This window comes from Lissotriton vulgaris, chromosome 3_1 (assembly GCF_964263255.1).
Source record: "Lissotriton vulgaris chromosome 3_1, aLisVul1.2, whole genome shotgun sequence".
In the NCBI taxonomy this organism is placed as follows: Eukaryota; Metazoa; Chordata; class Amphibia; order Caudata; family Salamandridae; genus Lissotriton; species Lissotriton vulgaris.
This window is the reverse complement of record NC_141689.1, coordinates 1,826,239,754-1,826,257,499: the sequence shown is the minus strand read 5'-3', so window position 1 is coordinate 1,826,257,499 and position 17,746 is coordinate 1,826,239,754. Positions and strand designations below refer to the sequence as shown.

The 17,746-nt window shown below is 42.7% G+C and overlaps 1 protein-coding gene across 1 annotated transcript in view; it reads left to right on the top strand.

Annotated features, from left to right (window-relative positions):
* Positions 1-17,746, top strand: part of PRMT9 (protein arginine methyltransferase 9) — a 353,591-nt gene that overhangs the window by 41,247 nt on the left and 294,598 nt on the right. Inside the window, exon 2 of the mRNA XM_086962269.1 lies at positions 4,559-4,707. Coding sequence (XP_086818395.1) covers positions 4,559-4,707 — 149 coding nt within the window. The remainder of the gene's footprint in view (positions 1-4,558; positions 4,708-17,746) is intronic.

The window sequence follows — 17,746 nt, the reverse complement described above, 5'->3', positions numbered from 1 at the left end:
TGTGTTAATATACAGATGCAAAAGACTGTATCCAATCAAAATTGTTCGGTAACTTTGTGTTTTTAATATTTTAATTGTCTAGAATCAGTCCTGAGGAAGGTGTACTAAAGAAAGCCGAAACGCCGCGTCGACCTTTGATTCTTTTCTTTTACATGTATTTTATAAAAAACTATTATGATTAACATGTCTATGGCAAAATGTTTTAAATGAGGTTTTTAACATAAATTGTGTATTGATCAAGTGTAATAAAATTTAAATAATGTTACCAAACAGTTGTGGTGATAAGTCTTAATTAAACTTGTAATTTTTGTGGAAAATGTTGTAAGTAACTGTGTAGAAACGGTCATTACCCGTAATTATCTCAGATACTATAGTGCCTAACTGCTGTGTATGGATAACTAATTACATAATATTGTGCTTTTGCCTTTCCCGTGGAGTTCACGAAATGCTCATTTGACCAAAAAATTTTTATGTACCTTTTTTATAATATTGCACCCATATCACCAACACTAAAATAGGACACAATCCCTTCTGTCCAACGACTTGGGACTTTGTTAACTTTTATTTATACAGGAAAGGACATCATAATTGGTTAGGGAGGGACAACGTAGTAATGGGAATGCTTTTGAATTTTGTTTAGGCTCCTCTTGGGGTATGCAGTAGACAAATGTGGACACATGGTTAGTACACATGGTTTTGTATGTTGAGAGTTGGCTGGCGAGGTCACACTAAGTTAAAGTTGCTAATCGTCTGCATATTGGTGAATGGCGATGGATGTCAACATAGGCCAGAAACACATGACTGACAGTGAGGTCCTAAATGTCTCATTGTTCTTGAAAGTACTCTTGTAATAGTGAACTTAGGCAGAAAAGTATAGTCATTGTTAGTTCGCATCCCACCCCAGCGTCAGTAATACTTAAGACCGAATGCTGACCTGTCTGTTTAATTGTTCACTTTCATCCCTATCAATCTTTTCCCCTTTTTCCATCAGTGCCTCTGATGCAAATGAGAGCATGCAATCTCATTCAAACAATACCTGGAGATTATTGTGCACTGAGTATCAAACAGAGTGAACTCTGGTACTTCTGTGGAGGTGCAGAGCTGCTGTCCTGCTTTAATTTAGTCAAGAATTATTTTATCGCCTATATGATAGTGTTTTGTTTACTTTATTTGTTATTTTTAGAGAAATTCCCCCATTCTATATAGGTGAGGTGAGAAAATGAAATGAGTTGTTGGTTGAGGGGGAGATGTGAGCCCTTCTGAAGCAAGAAACACAATCCTTGTCGATGTGAACCACAAAAAATCACTAAATTAACCTGTGCGTAACCCTCTGATAGCTTGGCACAAAAGCTGTCAGGCTTAACTTGACTGCAATGCATAAAGTATTTGTGCAGCACGCCAACAGCAATAAAGTGAAAATATGACACAAGAAAACCTCACACCAATTTAGAAAATAGAGTACAATGTAATATATTATTTGACATCAGAACAACAAAAATTCAGTCAGTAGGACTGGACATATGCAGTTTCAAATATTTGAGTAAGTATAGTGCCCAAAAGCACAAATCGTCAGTTGTGGTGTTATGGTCATGCTAGACTGGGGAAAGGCACAAGTTCAAGCCAAGCACTATAGAGCGCTGGCCAGATGCAGGGTCCAGGTTAGTGCTGCTGAAAAAGGTAACCTTCTCAAGTCTGGCACGAAGAGTTCAGTTTGCGGTGGAGGAGGCCACGAGGAGCAAGTAGAGCATTTCAGATTGTCGCTGCTGTAGTACCAAGATCCTGTCGGGTGTCGCAGACAGTCCTTACTGGAGCTTCACATTGCTGGCAGTCAATGTAGTGTGAAGAGTTAGGTCTAACAGAGATTTCCGTTGGCAGTCCTTGCTGGCGGCAAGATCTTGGTGCAAATGGGCCTCTTCACTGTAGCTGAGAGCCCAAAACTTCAGGAATTGTCTTTTGTGTCCAGAGTAGTACAATCTAATGCCAGCCAAGGCCCAGAACCTGGGGAGGCACCTCTTGGGGATCAGGAACTCACTCTTGCAGAGGCCACCAAGGCTCAGGTGGGTCCAGTTGCAGCAGGTAAGCTGAACAGTTGCAGGGAGGCCTCTGGCGTGTATGTCCCTGTAGCTGAGATCTGTCAGCTGACCCTTGGAGCCACTTCTGGTATCCAGGGAGGAAGGGAGTGAGCCCTCTCTTCTTTCTCAGACAGCAGGGAAAGTCTCAGCCAGCAGGGCAATTCTCTGGCAGAAGGGCAGTCTTTCTTCTGCAGTATCCACTGGTCCAGGAGTTGGTGTGAGGGTCCAATATTTATGCCTAGTGCTAGCTTTAAAGTGGGAGAGACGTCTAGCCCCCCCTTCAAACATCTGGTCTGAAATTTCCTTCCTCCCTGTTGTGGTTCCAGGATGTCTGGAGTCACAAAATACTAAGAGTGAAGTTACTTGTGAGTGCTGAAGCAGATCCTTTGAAGTGCAAGTGTGGTAGGTGACAGCGCCACCAACCGTGTCAGTGCAGGATGACTCATATTACTAAGGCTCAGTCTCCCTTTCTGATAACTGGGAGGAATACACAAAGGCCAACTGCCAACTTCATCTAGTCAAGTGACCCAGGATACAGGCACCAAATGGTTAGGAGAAGAAAAGGGCAATTTTTTAAAAGTGCCATTTTAAAAATTGTGACTTAAAATTCGGACTTTACCAATAAAGAGGGTTTCAAATTACAATTCCTTAGACACCAACTGTCACATATAAACCTGTGCCCAAATTTTCGTATCACTTATTAAATACAATAAGATAACCCAATGTTATCCTAAAGGAGAGTTAGGCCTTGCAATAGGGAACATTAACCTGAGTTTTCCATTACCAGACACGTACAACCTAAAAAGTACATGTCCATATTTTTAAATGCAATGCACCCCATCCAATGTGCTTTTTAGGGACTTCCCCGAGTGCAACTTATATGTGTTAGGAAAGAATGTTTAGGCTTGGCAAAAAGGTTTATTTTGCCAGGTCGAAATGGCAGTTTAAAACTGAAACAGGCTGCAATGGCAGACGTGAGACATGTTTAAAAAAACTATTTCAGTGAGTTGCACCGTAAAGTTGCAAGCGCACTAGAAGCCTTTTATTTACAGGCCCTGGGTACATGTTGTGCCACTTTAGTAGGGACTTACAAATAAATGAATTGTGCCATTTAGGTGTTAGCCAATCTTACCCTGTTTAGAGGAGTGTTAAAGTGCGCAGATTCCTAAAGCCAACAAAAAGGATTCAGGAAACAGGAGGGGTGAAGGCAATATGTTTGGGGGTGACCCTGCACAGAGGACCAAATCCAACAGGTGATATCTAAGAACTTTATGACTTCATGCATTCAGGGGTGTAAAGAGACCAGAGAAATTCGGAGGGCCAGACACGGGGACTGAATATTTCAGAAGAGATGGTGGGGTATCAATATCCGACTGCAGGCCTCAGTTTTCTGGGGTATGCAGGATAAGTGGATGGCTTGACATAAACTAGTTAATGAAATGAATAATTGTTTTTCTTACCTAATTGCTGTAAGGCTGATGATATATAGGTGTTGGGTAAAGAGTCGACTGGTTAAAACTAGTAGGGATGTGTGATGTAAAATGCGGTGGGTTTTTCCAGTGTTCATCTTATTTTATATGACTGCTCAAATTACCTGAATAATTACAATTGTTTTATGCACTGATTGTACATAATACATAACTTTTCATTGTAAAACAATATAATATACCAATAGCTGTTTGTCTACTATTTCTAGAATGCATTGTGAGGTGTCCTGCATCCACTATGTTCCTTTTCCTTTCTCACGTGACCAAGTCACCATCCTTATAAGACCACAACCAGTTCTAATCCACAATATTTTAAAGTGGCTATTTTCTGACACCTGGACGTCATTATGACACCATGTAATTGTTTTCAGCAGTACGTTCTGGTAATACAATTCACCTACAGCCTAGCATCAAATGTCACCGTTTTTAAGAGCAATTATATACTTTTTTTCATTTATCAATATTTTGTTGGCTTATGTCGGTCTCCTTTTTTATCCACAAATTTACAGAGTTCTTTTTTTTATGATTAGGAACTGTATTTTCAATGGGTTTGCACCCTTCCTAAAGACAGCTGGTCTGGCTTTTTCTTCACTGAAACTTTAGAATTTGGTATTCCAGTTTTTAACTTATAACTATAACTTCTTTTTAATAATACAGTGTTAGCATTTGGCAAAACCAATAGACCTGGTTTGCATTTTGAGTCCTTATTGAAATGCTGTTTTGAAAAGGTTGCTGCAGTGAAAAATGCATTGCATTCTAAAAACATGTGAGTTAAAAAAAGGCAACATTAAGTCCTGATTCATTGTAGTTTTGAGATGTCACTCCATAGGAATGGTATACCAAACCACCATAGTAGGAGGTGATATAGAATTACTCCTTCCTAGAGATCCAAAGTCCACTTTGTTTATTTGAAAGACAGATGACTGTCAAGCCAGGCCTAAAATGATTTTAGAACAATTGTATATTAACACTTATATTTTCTTTGTCTTTTTTCTTCAGGAAGCATTTCAGTTCACACTTTTGAAATGGGCTGAAGAGCTGAATAATCTGGCTCGTATAAAAGATTTATTTGATTGTTACGAGCAGGCACTGGAGCTCTTCCCCAGAGATGAAGTTATTTGCAATAGCATGGGAGAACATCTCTTTAGGTTGGTAAGAGAACAAATATAGATTTTGTGCTAGAAAATGTATGGTTATGATGCTGATGTCCTGTTCTGATTTATTTTACTATCTCCTCATTGCTTTAGAATTGCTAGTCATTTACATTTAGTTTGCATCCCAGAGTTTATCGAGATTCTTTAGAAGAATATGTGAAAGTTATCTAGTAAATTTGGAAGACATGCGAAACTTACTAGAATAAGTATTGATTAAGTATCTCAGTTTACAAGCTTTTAAATGCAAGATTTTGTTTTGATTAAATGTACTTATTTAAAAACAAACAGAACAAGCATTTACAATGCAATAGGTCTCGCAGTAGGAAAGTTTGAGCTATTGGTATTGTAAATGACACATTTTTTATTTGTTTTGTTTTTGAAAATAGCGAAATAAATAGCTTTGTCATTTACATTGCCAATAGTTATAACTTTCGCAAATGTGACACCTATAGCATTTGTAATGCAATATATGTTGTATTTACGTGACTTACATGTATTGATATTACAAATTACAATGGCTTTTACTTTTTTTTAATAATTAATACTTAAATAAAAGTTATTGTAATTTGTAATGGCAATAGCTTAAAGTTTTGTAAATCACTTTTGTGAAGATTCTGTTCAGTGTATTTTATTGTGACGAAAATCCAAGAACAGAAGTGAAATATTAACATCTTTTTGTTGCATTTGTAATAAAGCTTGAAACATTGAGAGAACAAATTTGAACCAGGTTTTGCACAGATTGATGCTGTGGTGGCACTGAGTGATTTTGTGATGGCGAACGAGGGTTGTGAGGGTGAGGGAGGGTGAGGGGGGGTGAGGGTGTGTGAGGGTGTGAGAGTCAGGGGGTGTGAGGGGGGTGTGGGGTGAGGGGGTGTGAGGGTGTGTGAGAGTGAGGGTGAGTGAGGGTGTGTGAGGGGGTGAGGGTGTGTGAGGGTGTGTGAGGGTGAGGGGGTGTGAGGGTGAGGGTTGTGAGGGTGAGAAGGTGTGAGGGTGTGTGAGGGTGAGGGTGTGTGAGGGTGGGGGGGTGTGAGGGTGTGTGAGGGTGTAAGAGTGATGGGTTGTGAGGGTAAGGGTGTGTGAGGGTGAGGGGTTGTGGGGGTGTATGGGGGTGTGAGGGTGTGTGGGTGTGTGAGGGTGAGGGTGTGTGAGGGTGAGAGAGTTGTGAGGGTGAGGGTGTGAGAGGGTGAGAGGGTGGGTGAGGGTGTGTGAGGGTGAGGGTGGGTGAGGGTGAGGGGGTGTGAAGGTGTGTGAGGGTGTGAGGGTGAGGGGTTGTGAGGGGGTGCGGGGGTGAGGGGTTGTGAGGGTGAGGGTGTGTGAGTGTGTGTGAGGGGTGTGGGTGTGTGAGGGTGTGTTAGGGTGAGAGGGTGGGTGAAGGTGGGTGAGAGGGTAAGTGAGGGTGTGTGTGAGGGTGAGGGGGTGTGAGGGTGAGGGTGAGGGGGTGTAAGGGTGAGTGAGGGCATGAGGGCGGTAGAGTGAGGGTGGTAGATTGATATAGTGAGGGCGGTAGAGTGAGGGCATGAGGGCGGTAGAGTGAGGGCAGTAGAGTGGTAGAGTGAGGGCGGTAGAGTGGTAGAGCGAGGGCATTAGAGTGGTAGAGTGAGGGCAGTAAGAGTGGTATAGTGAGGGCGGTAGAGTGAGGGCGGTAGAGTGGTAGAGTGAGGGCGGTAGAGTGAGGGCGGTAGAGTGAGGGCAGTAGAGTGGTAGGGAGGGCGGTAGAGTGAGGGTGGTAGAGTGAGGGTGGTAGAGTGAGGGTGTGAGGGTAGTAAAGTGAGGGTGGTAGAGTGGTAGAGCGAGGGCGGTAGAGTGAGGGCGGTAGAGTGAGGGCGGTAGAGTGGTAGAGTGAGGGCGGTAGAGTGAGGGCGGTAGAGTGAGGGCGGTAGAGTGAGGGCGGTAGAGTGGTAGAGTGAGGGCTGTAGAGTGAGGGCAGTAGAGTGGTAGAGTGAGGGTGGTAGAGTGGTAGAGTGAGGGCGGTAGAGTGGTAGAGTGAGGGTGGTAGAGTGGTAGAGTAAGGGCGTTAGAGTGGTAGAGTGAGGGAGGTAGAGTGAGGGCGGTAGAGTGGTAGAGTGAGGGCGGTAGAGTGAGGGCAGTAGAGTGGTAGGGAGGGCGGTAGAGTGAGGGCGGTAGAGTGAGGGCGGTAGAGTGAGGGTGGTAGAGTGAGGGTGTGAGGGTAGTAGAGTGAGGGTGGTAGAGTGGTAGAGCGAGGGCGGTAGAGTGGTAGAATGAGGGCGGTAGAGTGAGGGCGGTAGAGTGGTAGAGTGAGGGCGGTAGAGTGAGGGCGGTAGAGTGGTAGAGTGAGGGCTGTAGAGTGAGGGCAGTAGAGTGGTAGAGTGAGGGTGGTAGAGTGAGGGTGGTAGAGTGGTAGAGTGGTAGAGTGGTAGAGTGAGGGAGGTAGAGTGAGGGCAGTAGAGTGGTAGAGTGAGGGCGGTAGAGTGGTAGAGTGAGGGTGGTAGAGTCAGGGTGGTAGAGTGAGGGCGGTAGAGTGGTAGAGTGAGGGCGGTAGAGTGGTTAGTGAGGGCGGTAGAGTGAGGGCGGTAGAGTGAGGGCGGTAGAATGAGGGCGGTAGAGTGAGGGCGGTAGAGTGAGGGCGGTAAAGTGGTAGAGTGAGGGCGGGAGGGCAGACGAGTGGTAGAGTGAGGGTGGTAGAGTGAGGGCGGTAGAGTGATAGAGTGAGGGCGTGAGGGCATTAGAGTGATAGAGTGAGGGCGGTAGAGTTGGGGCAGTAGAGTGAGGTCACTAGGTATCTAGTGAGGGTGAAATCAGCCTTCCATGTGTGTTTTCTAGCTCAGGGTGGGCATTGCCTAACTATTCATGTTATGCTGTTCATACTGAAGCTGGACCAATACAGATTTGCATATGGCTGTGGAGAACGTTTGATTAGAAAAATAAAATTGTGTGTTTAACATGGACGGGACGCAAATGGAGTAAATGTATTGTATTTTCTTAATGACGTTTTAAACTTGCCAGAACAAGGCGTCAAGTGAGAGCAATAAAGCAACAAGCTCTCGGCATTGCTGTGGCGGTGGCACGCATTCCTTTGAAGTCTGGGGCGGGGGAGCGCATTCCAGTCTGATGCTGAGGCCGATGATGTTTGATGTGCACGCGCCTGTCTCAAATGACAACGGTGCTGGGTGGTGGTTGGGTAGAAGCAATGCGAACAACATAAAGATGGTAGTAGGAAAGAAGCAACATGGACAACAGGGGTGGGTGTTTGGCTGAGAAGGAAGAACATAGCTTTCTTTCTTTTTTGGCTCCACTTATTATTTTGGTGAGTAGCCACAACACAAGACAGGTCTCGGAACCCAGGAGTGTGGGCTCCTATTTTCTTATGATGTCCTAGGAGGGCGACCTGTTCTTAAGTTCCTCCTTCTCCCCCTTGTTATACATGTTCATAGCAGCCGCTAGGCTGCGGGAATATACGTTTACGGGATTCTTCAAATCCCTGGAACTTAGTGACAAAGTTTGAGACACATTTCACTACCTAACTCAAAAGATTCTCTCAAAAACATGGCAGAAATTACGGGCCTGTCTTTTTCAGAAGAAGAGGTAGACAGAATAATGGCCTCTATACTACCACACACAGGGGCCCCAAGTAGAGATAATGGCGATGCAAATCAATGTTGGTATGAACTAACAGAACTGAAGAGAACACAAATTAAGACCTTAATCCACGGTGTGATGATGGCAGAATACCTCAAAATCAGTGCAGCACCAAGGGGTCTGATCGTAAGGAATGAACCTTTTATTTTTCAACAGGACAAACAATTTAAAATAGACTGGTCACTGCTATCTTGGCACTGTACCAGAGATTGGCTGGTGCTGATAATAAAGACAGCAGCACGCCTCTCTGAGACACTGAAATACGAAATTCACACCTTAGAGGTCCGCCTAAAATCCTTCCTAAAATCCCTCCAGGCTCCAGCAGAGCTAAAAAAGAGACTTGATGAATTGAATAAAATTATGACAGAATTTGAGATAAGCCTAAAGGACACCAAATATATAAAACTGTCTAAGGACCGAAAATCCTTTTTGCACAAAAAGGTATATCCCTATATAAGGGATGACTACAAACCAAGCAACAGAAATTCAGGATATAATACAGACAGCGATGGATCAAATACTGGATCTGACAATTCAAATTCCTCTAACAATTACAACTACTCCACGAACAGGAGACCTAGTAGAGGTAGAGGAAATTCTGGAAGATATCGAGGGAATCAGGCCCCAATGTGGCCTACTTACCATGCACCCTACGGTCCACCTCCTCCACCATTTTTCTATGGTCCTCAACAGTACCCCCAATGTACCACCCGCAACCATTCCAGAATTGGGGCACGAACCAAGGAAACCAAGGTCGACCTTTTTTAGGATGGGGCCAACCGGCACAACGAGCAAAAAACAAAACAGGTCAACACCTGCAGTGGGTCCAACCACTGGAAACAACGGGACACCACACACGCAGCAAGGGCCCACCGGAACCAACGACGAGCAACCAATAGGCCTAGTGGTCAATCTATCTACCATGACCTTCTCCAAAGTGCAAACAGACGTACTTAACAAAGGTTTAAGGTTTGTACCGACCCCTCACACTGATAAATTTAAACTTTGTTGCGAACTTAAAGAGTTCCTAAGAAAATCAATACTCCAGATCTTTTTCAAAGACAAGGAACCAACGAATTCAACCAACAGTGATACAGGATTAAAGAAAAAATCTACTTTTGTTCCACCAACACACAGCTTACTGGTGGAACTACTAGCCTTTGAAAAGGCGATCATGAAAGAGGTGAAGGATCTGGACCCTAGCTCAGTCAAAGTATTCCAGAACACGAGTAACATTGAATTACAAGCAATACAGGAACTATCTAGGAATGACAAGACTACTTCAAACCAGCGGACAAGGGTGGGGCAATTGCGCTGCAGGACTCCATAGACTACAGACAGGAATGTCTACACCTCCTTGCAGACAGCAGGAACTATACCATCATTAAATAAGATCCTACTGAACGCCTGAGGATATGTATTGCATATCTAATTGAAGAATGTATGGTGAATGACTGGATGGACAAAAAAGAATCAGAATTCCTAGTAAACACAAGACCTATTATCCCATACTTCTATACAATCCCAAAAATCCACAAACGTTTGGAGAATCCACCTGGGAGGCCAATAGTCTCCGGAATAGGGTCTATTTTGGAACCCTTGTCGAAGTACGCGGATGCGATCCTACGACCTATAGTACAAAAAACAGACACCTACCTAGGGACACAAAGGATGTGCTATGTTTGCTAAAGGACCAGTGTTTCGACCCCACGTCGAGCATTTTAATCAGCTTAGATGTGGAGAGTTTATATACTAGCTTGCCACATAAGGAAACACTGGAAATACTGGAGGAAGTCCTTTTTGAAGAAAATTGGACTTATCATACACCAATTCATGTAGTCCTTGAATGTTGCCGCCTAGCCCTCACTGAAAATTTCTTCCGTTTTGAAGAGACACTGTACCGCCAACAACACGGGACCAGTATGGGCAGTACATTCGCGCCGAATTATACGTCCACCAACTGGAGAAGAAGAAGATCCTGAATACGAACAATCCATACATGAACCAGATCAAACTATGGAAAAGTTATATTGACGATATCCTGTTAGTCTGGGAAGGAAGCGAAGAAGAGGCTCAGAATTTCTGTTCCTGGCTCAATGAGCAGGACCTGTTTCTCAAATTCACGAATACTATGAGCAGATCGCATCTGGTGTTTCTGGACCTAAACATCTGGGCGAATTCAGGTACATTAACGACGACAACTCACCACAAACCAACTGCGAGGAACTGCTTACTTACATCAGTTTCCACCCAAGACACCTAAAACAAAATCTCCCGTTTGGACAATTCCTACGGTTGAGAAGAAACTGTACCAACAAACTGGATTATCAATCACAAGCAGAGGACTTGAGCAAGAAATTAAAAGAAAGAAACTACCCTAAGAAACTGATAAAGGATGCTAACAAGAGGGCGAGCAATAATAACAGGGATGCCCTCTTAGAAACCAAAGTGAGGAATACCTTGGCAAACAACAGACCTATTTGCATTACCACCTTTGATAAGGTGTCTGACCGAGTCACTAAAATAGTGAAGAAGCATTGGCCAATACTTAACAGCGGCGACCTAAACATACCTACGCCTATGTTCAGCCATCGCCGGGGAATGAACCTGAAGAACTACTTGGTGCACACTCGACCTAGACCAACTGAGACCATCAACAGATTGCAGCAGCTACCAAGTGGCCACTACCCATGTAATAATTGTAGTGTGAGCCATTTGGCATCAGTTACGAAATCAGTAACTTTCAACAATAACACCACATGGCAGTTACGGCATTTTTCAAACTGTAATACAAGCGGGGTGGTCTACTTGATTACCTGTACCTGCAGTTTACACTATGTGGGTATGACCTCAAGAAAGGTCAGCACCCGCATAGTGGAGCATAGAAGTAACATCCGCTGCAAAAGAGCCACAACACGCAAGACCAACCATTTCATTGAGAAACATCATACACCAAATGACCTCAAATAGGTGGTTTTGGAATGCATAAAAAATAAAGAGAACCTCGAGAGAACCCTACATGAACGTGAACAACGTTGGGTTTTCAAACTTCAAACTGATATACATGGGATCAACGATGATATTCCTTGGGGTGTGTTCAACCACTAAAGGGGATATTTGTATTGCAACAGGAACTAATAAAAAAAAAAACGCTGTTTCTATGCACCGAACAATAGCTGGTTTACTTATACAAAAATTATGAGTCTGAAAATGCCCGATTAAAAGTCCAGAAATACTTCCCAGTCAAAGACAACCAATGCATAAAACGCCCGATTAATTTACAGAAATGTAAAAAACCGCCACCCACTGCTTGTTACTTCTGTCCCTTCGCCCTAACAATACTAACTTCGCTATAAGGCACTTCGTCCTAAATTTTGTATTTACGATTTCCTTCTTATTTATGAGGAATTGAATTTGGGAACATATCCGTAAACAAACAAAATCACATGGGTACAAGCAAAACAATGCCTGATCCCCCCCCCCTTTATTTGCCTTACTGATTGTAAAACTTTATTAAGGAGTTTAATCGCATCCTTTTAAGATGGCCGCCCACAGCAACGCGGTCTAGTGTCCTCCTCCACACACCCGGAAATGGAAAGTAGTAAAAACATCCCCCGCCGAACGCACTCCAAGATGCCGTCCGGCGGGGAAGCAGCTAGGTTATGCTATGCGGTGTTACCGATCAGGGAGTAAGTTTATCGCTCCTTCTTTCCTCCCGTTTAGAGTGATAAAGAAACGGCAAGGCTTGGGAATCCAGCCCGTTTGATACGAACAAAGCTTGCTTTACAAAAAACTTTGAAACTAACCACATATCTCGTTATCCCGCAACTGCAGCAATGTTTCCATAGAAGTGACACCGCCCCCCTCAGAGACCATTAAGTGCTATTAGGCACCCATTAATGTAAATATTGAGAATCTTTTTTCATATATATGTTATGTGTAGTGTATGTTTACCATCTTTGTCACATTAAGTCCTGTGTTATTTTAATGTGTGAATCTCTAGAACATTAATACAGGGCTCGCAAATGGGGCAGGAACAAAACATCAGAACACAATGGACTTTTGAAAGAGCTTTACTAATAGACCCCGCCTATAGAGAATATATGGAGAAATGGATTAAATTCTTTTGGGAGATTAATAGAGAAACCGCATCACCAGGTGTTGTGTGGGACGCTTTTAAGGCTGGGATAAGGGGAGAGACTACAAGTTTTGTCTTAGCAAGGCAGAAGAAATAGAGAGCAAGATTAGAGGAAGTGAGACTGAAGTTGATAAAAGAGGAAGAAGATTTGGCCTTGGCTATAACACAGAACCGCCCGTTAGAAGTATATTTATTTAGAATTATAGCTCTAAAAGCAGAAGCCATAGAAGGTATTGCCGAGAAAGCTGCAAAGAATTACCTGACCAAAAAAGAGAATGCATATGAACTAAGCGAAAGGGTAGGGCATATTTTGGCCGTGCGCACTAGACAGAGACTGGCTACTTCTGATATTAAAGAGATTAAGGATCACCAGGGCAATATGGTAGGTGAGACTGAACTGGTTAGAGAAGTATTTAGAAACTACTACACCACTCTGTACACTCCCGAGAAGGAAGGAAGTATTGCTGACATTTCAAGATATCTTAGAGAAATTGATTCCCCTAACCTGTCTGAGGAGGGAAATGAAGATCTAGAAATGGCACTACATATAGACGAATTTAATGCTGCATTGAGTAGTCTACCATCGGGTAAGGCAGCAGGACTGGACCAGATTCTGGTGGAGTTCTATAAAGTATTTAAAGGCTCACTGATAACTGATATGTTTAACATCATGGTTATGGCACAAAAAGGAGAGTCGATCCCCCAATCATGGGGGGGGGCGGACATCATCGTAATTCTGAAAAAGGGGAAGGATCCAAAAGTTACGGGGTCCTACAGGCCGATAACATTGATGAACGCTGATGTTAAAGTATATTCCAAAATATTAGCCACAAGGTTGTCAGGGATTATTGAGAGCTTGGTAAGTCCAGCCCAACATGGATTTATCCCCGGTAAAGGGACAACGCAGCATATTAGGACGGTAGTAACCATGTTTGATGCGGCAGGTGTCCTGTGAGACCCTATGGCAGCGCTTTTTTTAGAGGCTGAGAAGGCATTCGATAGGGTCTCCTGGGAGTACTTATGGCAAACTATGAGGTGGTGTGGTATAGGAGAAGGATTTATTAGGGCTATACAGGCGCTATATAAGGAGCCTACGGCTAAAATCGGAGTTAACAGAGGGTATTCGGCAGCAGTTAAAATTGGGAGGGGGACGAGACAAGGGTGCCCCTCATCCCCATTGTTGTTTGCACTTTATCTAGAGCCACTTCTGCGTAGGCTCGAACTCAACCCACTGATCCCTCCTATGAGGGTGAACGGATGTGTGGTCAAAACACTGGCCTACGCCGATGATGTGGCAATACTTACCCCATATCCTCATTTGTCAATTAGCGAGGTGGAAGTCGAAGCTGAGTTGTTTGGACAAATCTCTGGATATAGTCTTAATAGATCAAAGACGCAGATTGTAGAAAATGCACATACTAGCTGTAATGATCCACGGGTGGTTACCTCTGCAGTTTATTTAGGGGTGGCTATCTCGTCAGACCTAGATAAAGTTGTTGAAAACAATATTGCCCCCCTAATATCAAGGGTTAAATCTGATTTGGAAAGACTAAATAACCTGCATCTATCCTTGGTAGGTACTACTAATATTATTAAGATGTTAATCCTCTCCAAGTTTCTTTACTTATTTAGAGCTATCCCACTTTTTTTTTTAAATTAAATGGTTCAATTCATTAGAGATTATTCTGAATAGATTCATCTGGGCGCAGGGTAAGACCAGAAGGGCTTACAGATTTATGGCTTTACCGAGAGAGAGAGGGGGGTGGGGGATACCTGATTTTAGAATGTATTATTTTGCGGCTGCCCTACAATATATGGAGGGGTTAATAGGGGGGGGTGGTAATGAGCAAAAAGTGACAACCATGTCTACAGAAGTCTACGCGGCTGTTTTAGGAGAGGAAGCAGAAAACTGCTTCTTAAACTGCACGGATTATGGGTACTACAAGAGGACCAGATTTAAAACACTTAATGCAGCAGTTAGAATCTGGAATGCTTTTTTAAAAAAGGCAGGTCTTGGAAGATTTAATAGATATACCAGACTATATAAGAATAGGTCATTCCCTGCGGCAGTTTTTGCTGACAGTACAATGGCTAGATGGGCTGAACGAGGAATAGTACAGATTGGGGATTTGAGGGACACGGAAGAGATAGTACAGTTTGCAGACCTTACGGTGAAATATGGTATTGATGGGAGGTCGTTTTTTAAATACCTGCAGGTCCGGAGCTTATTGAGTAATAAACAAGGAGGACCCGCAGGGTATCAAAGAAATGAAAATATGGAGAAAATACAGGTCTCTGCAGACTGTACAATTAGGACTTTGTATGCATGTTTGGTGAAAGGGAAAGCAGATGATATGGAAAAGAACTGTAACAAATGGGTAGATAAATTGAGCATTCCGATTGAAATATTTCAGGAGTCACTTGAACTGGCGCGTATGGTATTGTGTTCTGCTCCCCTTCAATCCCAGCACTACAAAACTCTGTACTTATTATATTTTACCCCAGCGAGAATAGCTAAATGGGGAGGCACTACTGGTATCACTTGTCCGAGGTGCAATTTCCTGGAGGCAGATATTGTGCATGTTTTTGCTACTTGCCCCCAACTGCATACCTTGATTGGAAATAAAGAACGCTTCTTAAATGGATCATTGGATATTCAAATAACCCTCACCCCCTCATTGTTGTTGTTAGGGATAGGCCCAGATTGGGGAAATACGCAGAGAGAATTTATCTTTGTGGCCGCTGCAGTATACAGATTGACTATAGCCAGAGCATGGCTCGATAAAAATCCACCTGCCATGCAAAACTGGCTGGCTAATTTACTAGCGGCTTATAATTTGGAAAAATCTATATATGCTCGGAAAGGGGTAGGGGTAAAATGAGGGGATTGAAAATTTGGGAACCTATATCCAGATGGAAAGAGAATATGGGTTCGCATTAAGATTAAGATTCTTATTGTAATGTAGAGCTAAAAGATGTACTGTATATATATAATAGAATGATTTATTTTCTTTGTTTTTTGTAAACTTATGATTGATATGAAATGTTTAATTGTACAATGTGCAATGTGCAAAGTGTGGAAAAAATAAAATATATTAAAAAAAAAAAAAAGGAACGAATGAAAAACGCTGGTTCTATGCACCGAACAATAGCTGGTTTACTAATACAAAAATCATGAGTCTGAAAATGCCCGATTAAAAGTCCAGAAATACTTCCCAGTCAAAGAAAACCAATGCATAAAAGGCCCGATTAATTTACAGAAATATTTCTCTGAAAAAAACGCCACCTACTGCTTGTTACTTCTGTCCCTTCGCCCTAACAATACTAACTTCGCTATGAGGCACTTCGTCCTAAATTCTGTATTTACGATTTCCTTCTTATTTATGAGGAATTGAATTTGGGAACATATCCGTAAACAAACAACATCACGTGGGTACAAGCAAAACAATGCCTGACCCCCCCCCCCCTTTTTTGCCTTACTGATTGTAAAACTTTATTAAGGAGTGGAATCGCATCCTCTTAAGATGGCCGCCCACAGCGACGCGGTCTAGTGTCCTCCTCCACACACCCGGAAATGGAAAGTAGCAAAAACATCCCCCGCCGAACGCACTCCAAGATGCGATCCGGCGGGGAAGCAGCTAGGTTATGCTATGCGGTGTTACCGATCAGGGAGTAAGTTTATCGCTCCTTCTTTCCTCCCGTTTAGAGTGATAAAGAAACGGCAAGGCTTGGGAATCCAGCCCGTTTGATACGAACAAACCTTGCTTTACAAAAAACTTTGAAACTAACCACATATCTCGTTATCCCGCAACTGCAGCAATGTTTCCATAGAAGTGACACCGCCCCCCTCAGAGACCATGAAGTGCTATTAGGCACCCATAAATGTAAATATTGAGAATCTTTTTTCATATATATGTTATGTGTAGTGTATGTTTATCATCTTTGTCACATTAAGTCCTGTGTTATTTTAATGTGTGAATTCACGCCACAATCACTCTGTGTGTAGTTGATGAGCTATGCACCGGACCTGAGAGCCTGCACGCACCTATATGGGGCAAATTACACCATATATATACTCAAACGTGCGGCATGAAGGATAAATGTGTACCTGATCTCTCTGAGAAAGGGGGAGGTGCCACTAACTCTGTGTCATTTCTTACAGATTCATCAATGAGTAAAAACGTACATCAATAAGTAAAAACGTATGTATTTTGAACCACGCATGTTTGTATATTGAGCAGCGTTGAAAATTGTGAAAACATTGTGAAAACGCCAAACGCCAGGGGTAGCGTGAAACATGTTGATCATACACTGATCCTACCTTCATAGCAGGTCGGAATACAGTGTTAAACCCCATTTTTAATATACCAACCTAGGAACCCAGGAGTATTGGTTGGAAAGAAGCAACATGGACAACAGGGGTGGGTGTTTGGCTGAGAAGGAAGAATAAACATGACAGGATTACTTTAAATAGTACCTCAATCACAGCGCCATCTGGTGTTGGATTGTATTTTATCAAATGTTATATATACCAGTCTTTACCTCTGAGCTCTATGCTACAAATCTTTTTATTGTATACATTTTGTATGTTTTTCCAGATATTTCCTTTTTGGGCTGTTTTTCTATTTTTCACTTTATGTGTGCATTGATGTTTTTTGTCTTAATAAATTGTTTATTGTTTGTGAATTGAAATTTCGTAAAAACTTTGAACCACTGTTTGGATAAAATAATCTAAAGGTGCATCACTCTTACTCACAGATCCCATGACAATTCAATTGCCAATTAAAAGCATCCATGGATCCAGGATTTGAACTCTTTCGTAGCTACTACTCATAATGTTTAAAATTTGTTTATTGAGGTTTTTCATACGAAATTTCATACATCTCTACACATTCGCTATACACATTTTTACAATTGCATTAAGATGTGGATCTTGCGCAGGTTAACAATTATTTGTTTAGTCAACTTTCATCTATTAAAATCCCCCGACAGTAGGGAGTGTCGTGTGGAGAGTGGGCCAACCCGCTCTTAAGCATCCGTGACAATTACAGTATTGATTTCGGGTGTGTTTGCGATTTATGGACGTGTGCTACCCCACTGCTTGTGTGTGCCTGCTCTCAGTGCGTAATGTGTCCGTTCTTGATTGAGTACGTTCCCAACAAACTAACATAAGAACTATAACTGCTAGTGCAGAACTTAGAACCTCTGACTATTGGGGTGGGCTATGGGTGGGGTGGCAGAGAGTCACCAAATTTCGGTTGGGGATGGTCTATGGTGTGGGTGGTGGTATTGTCTCCT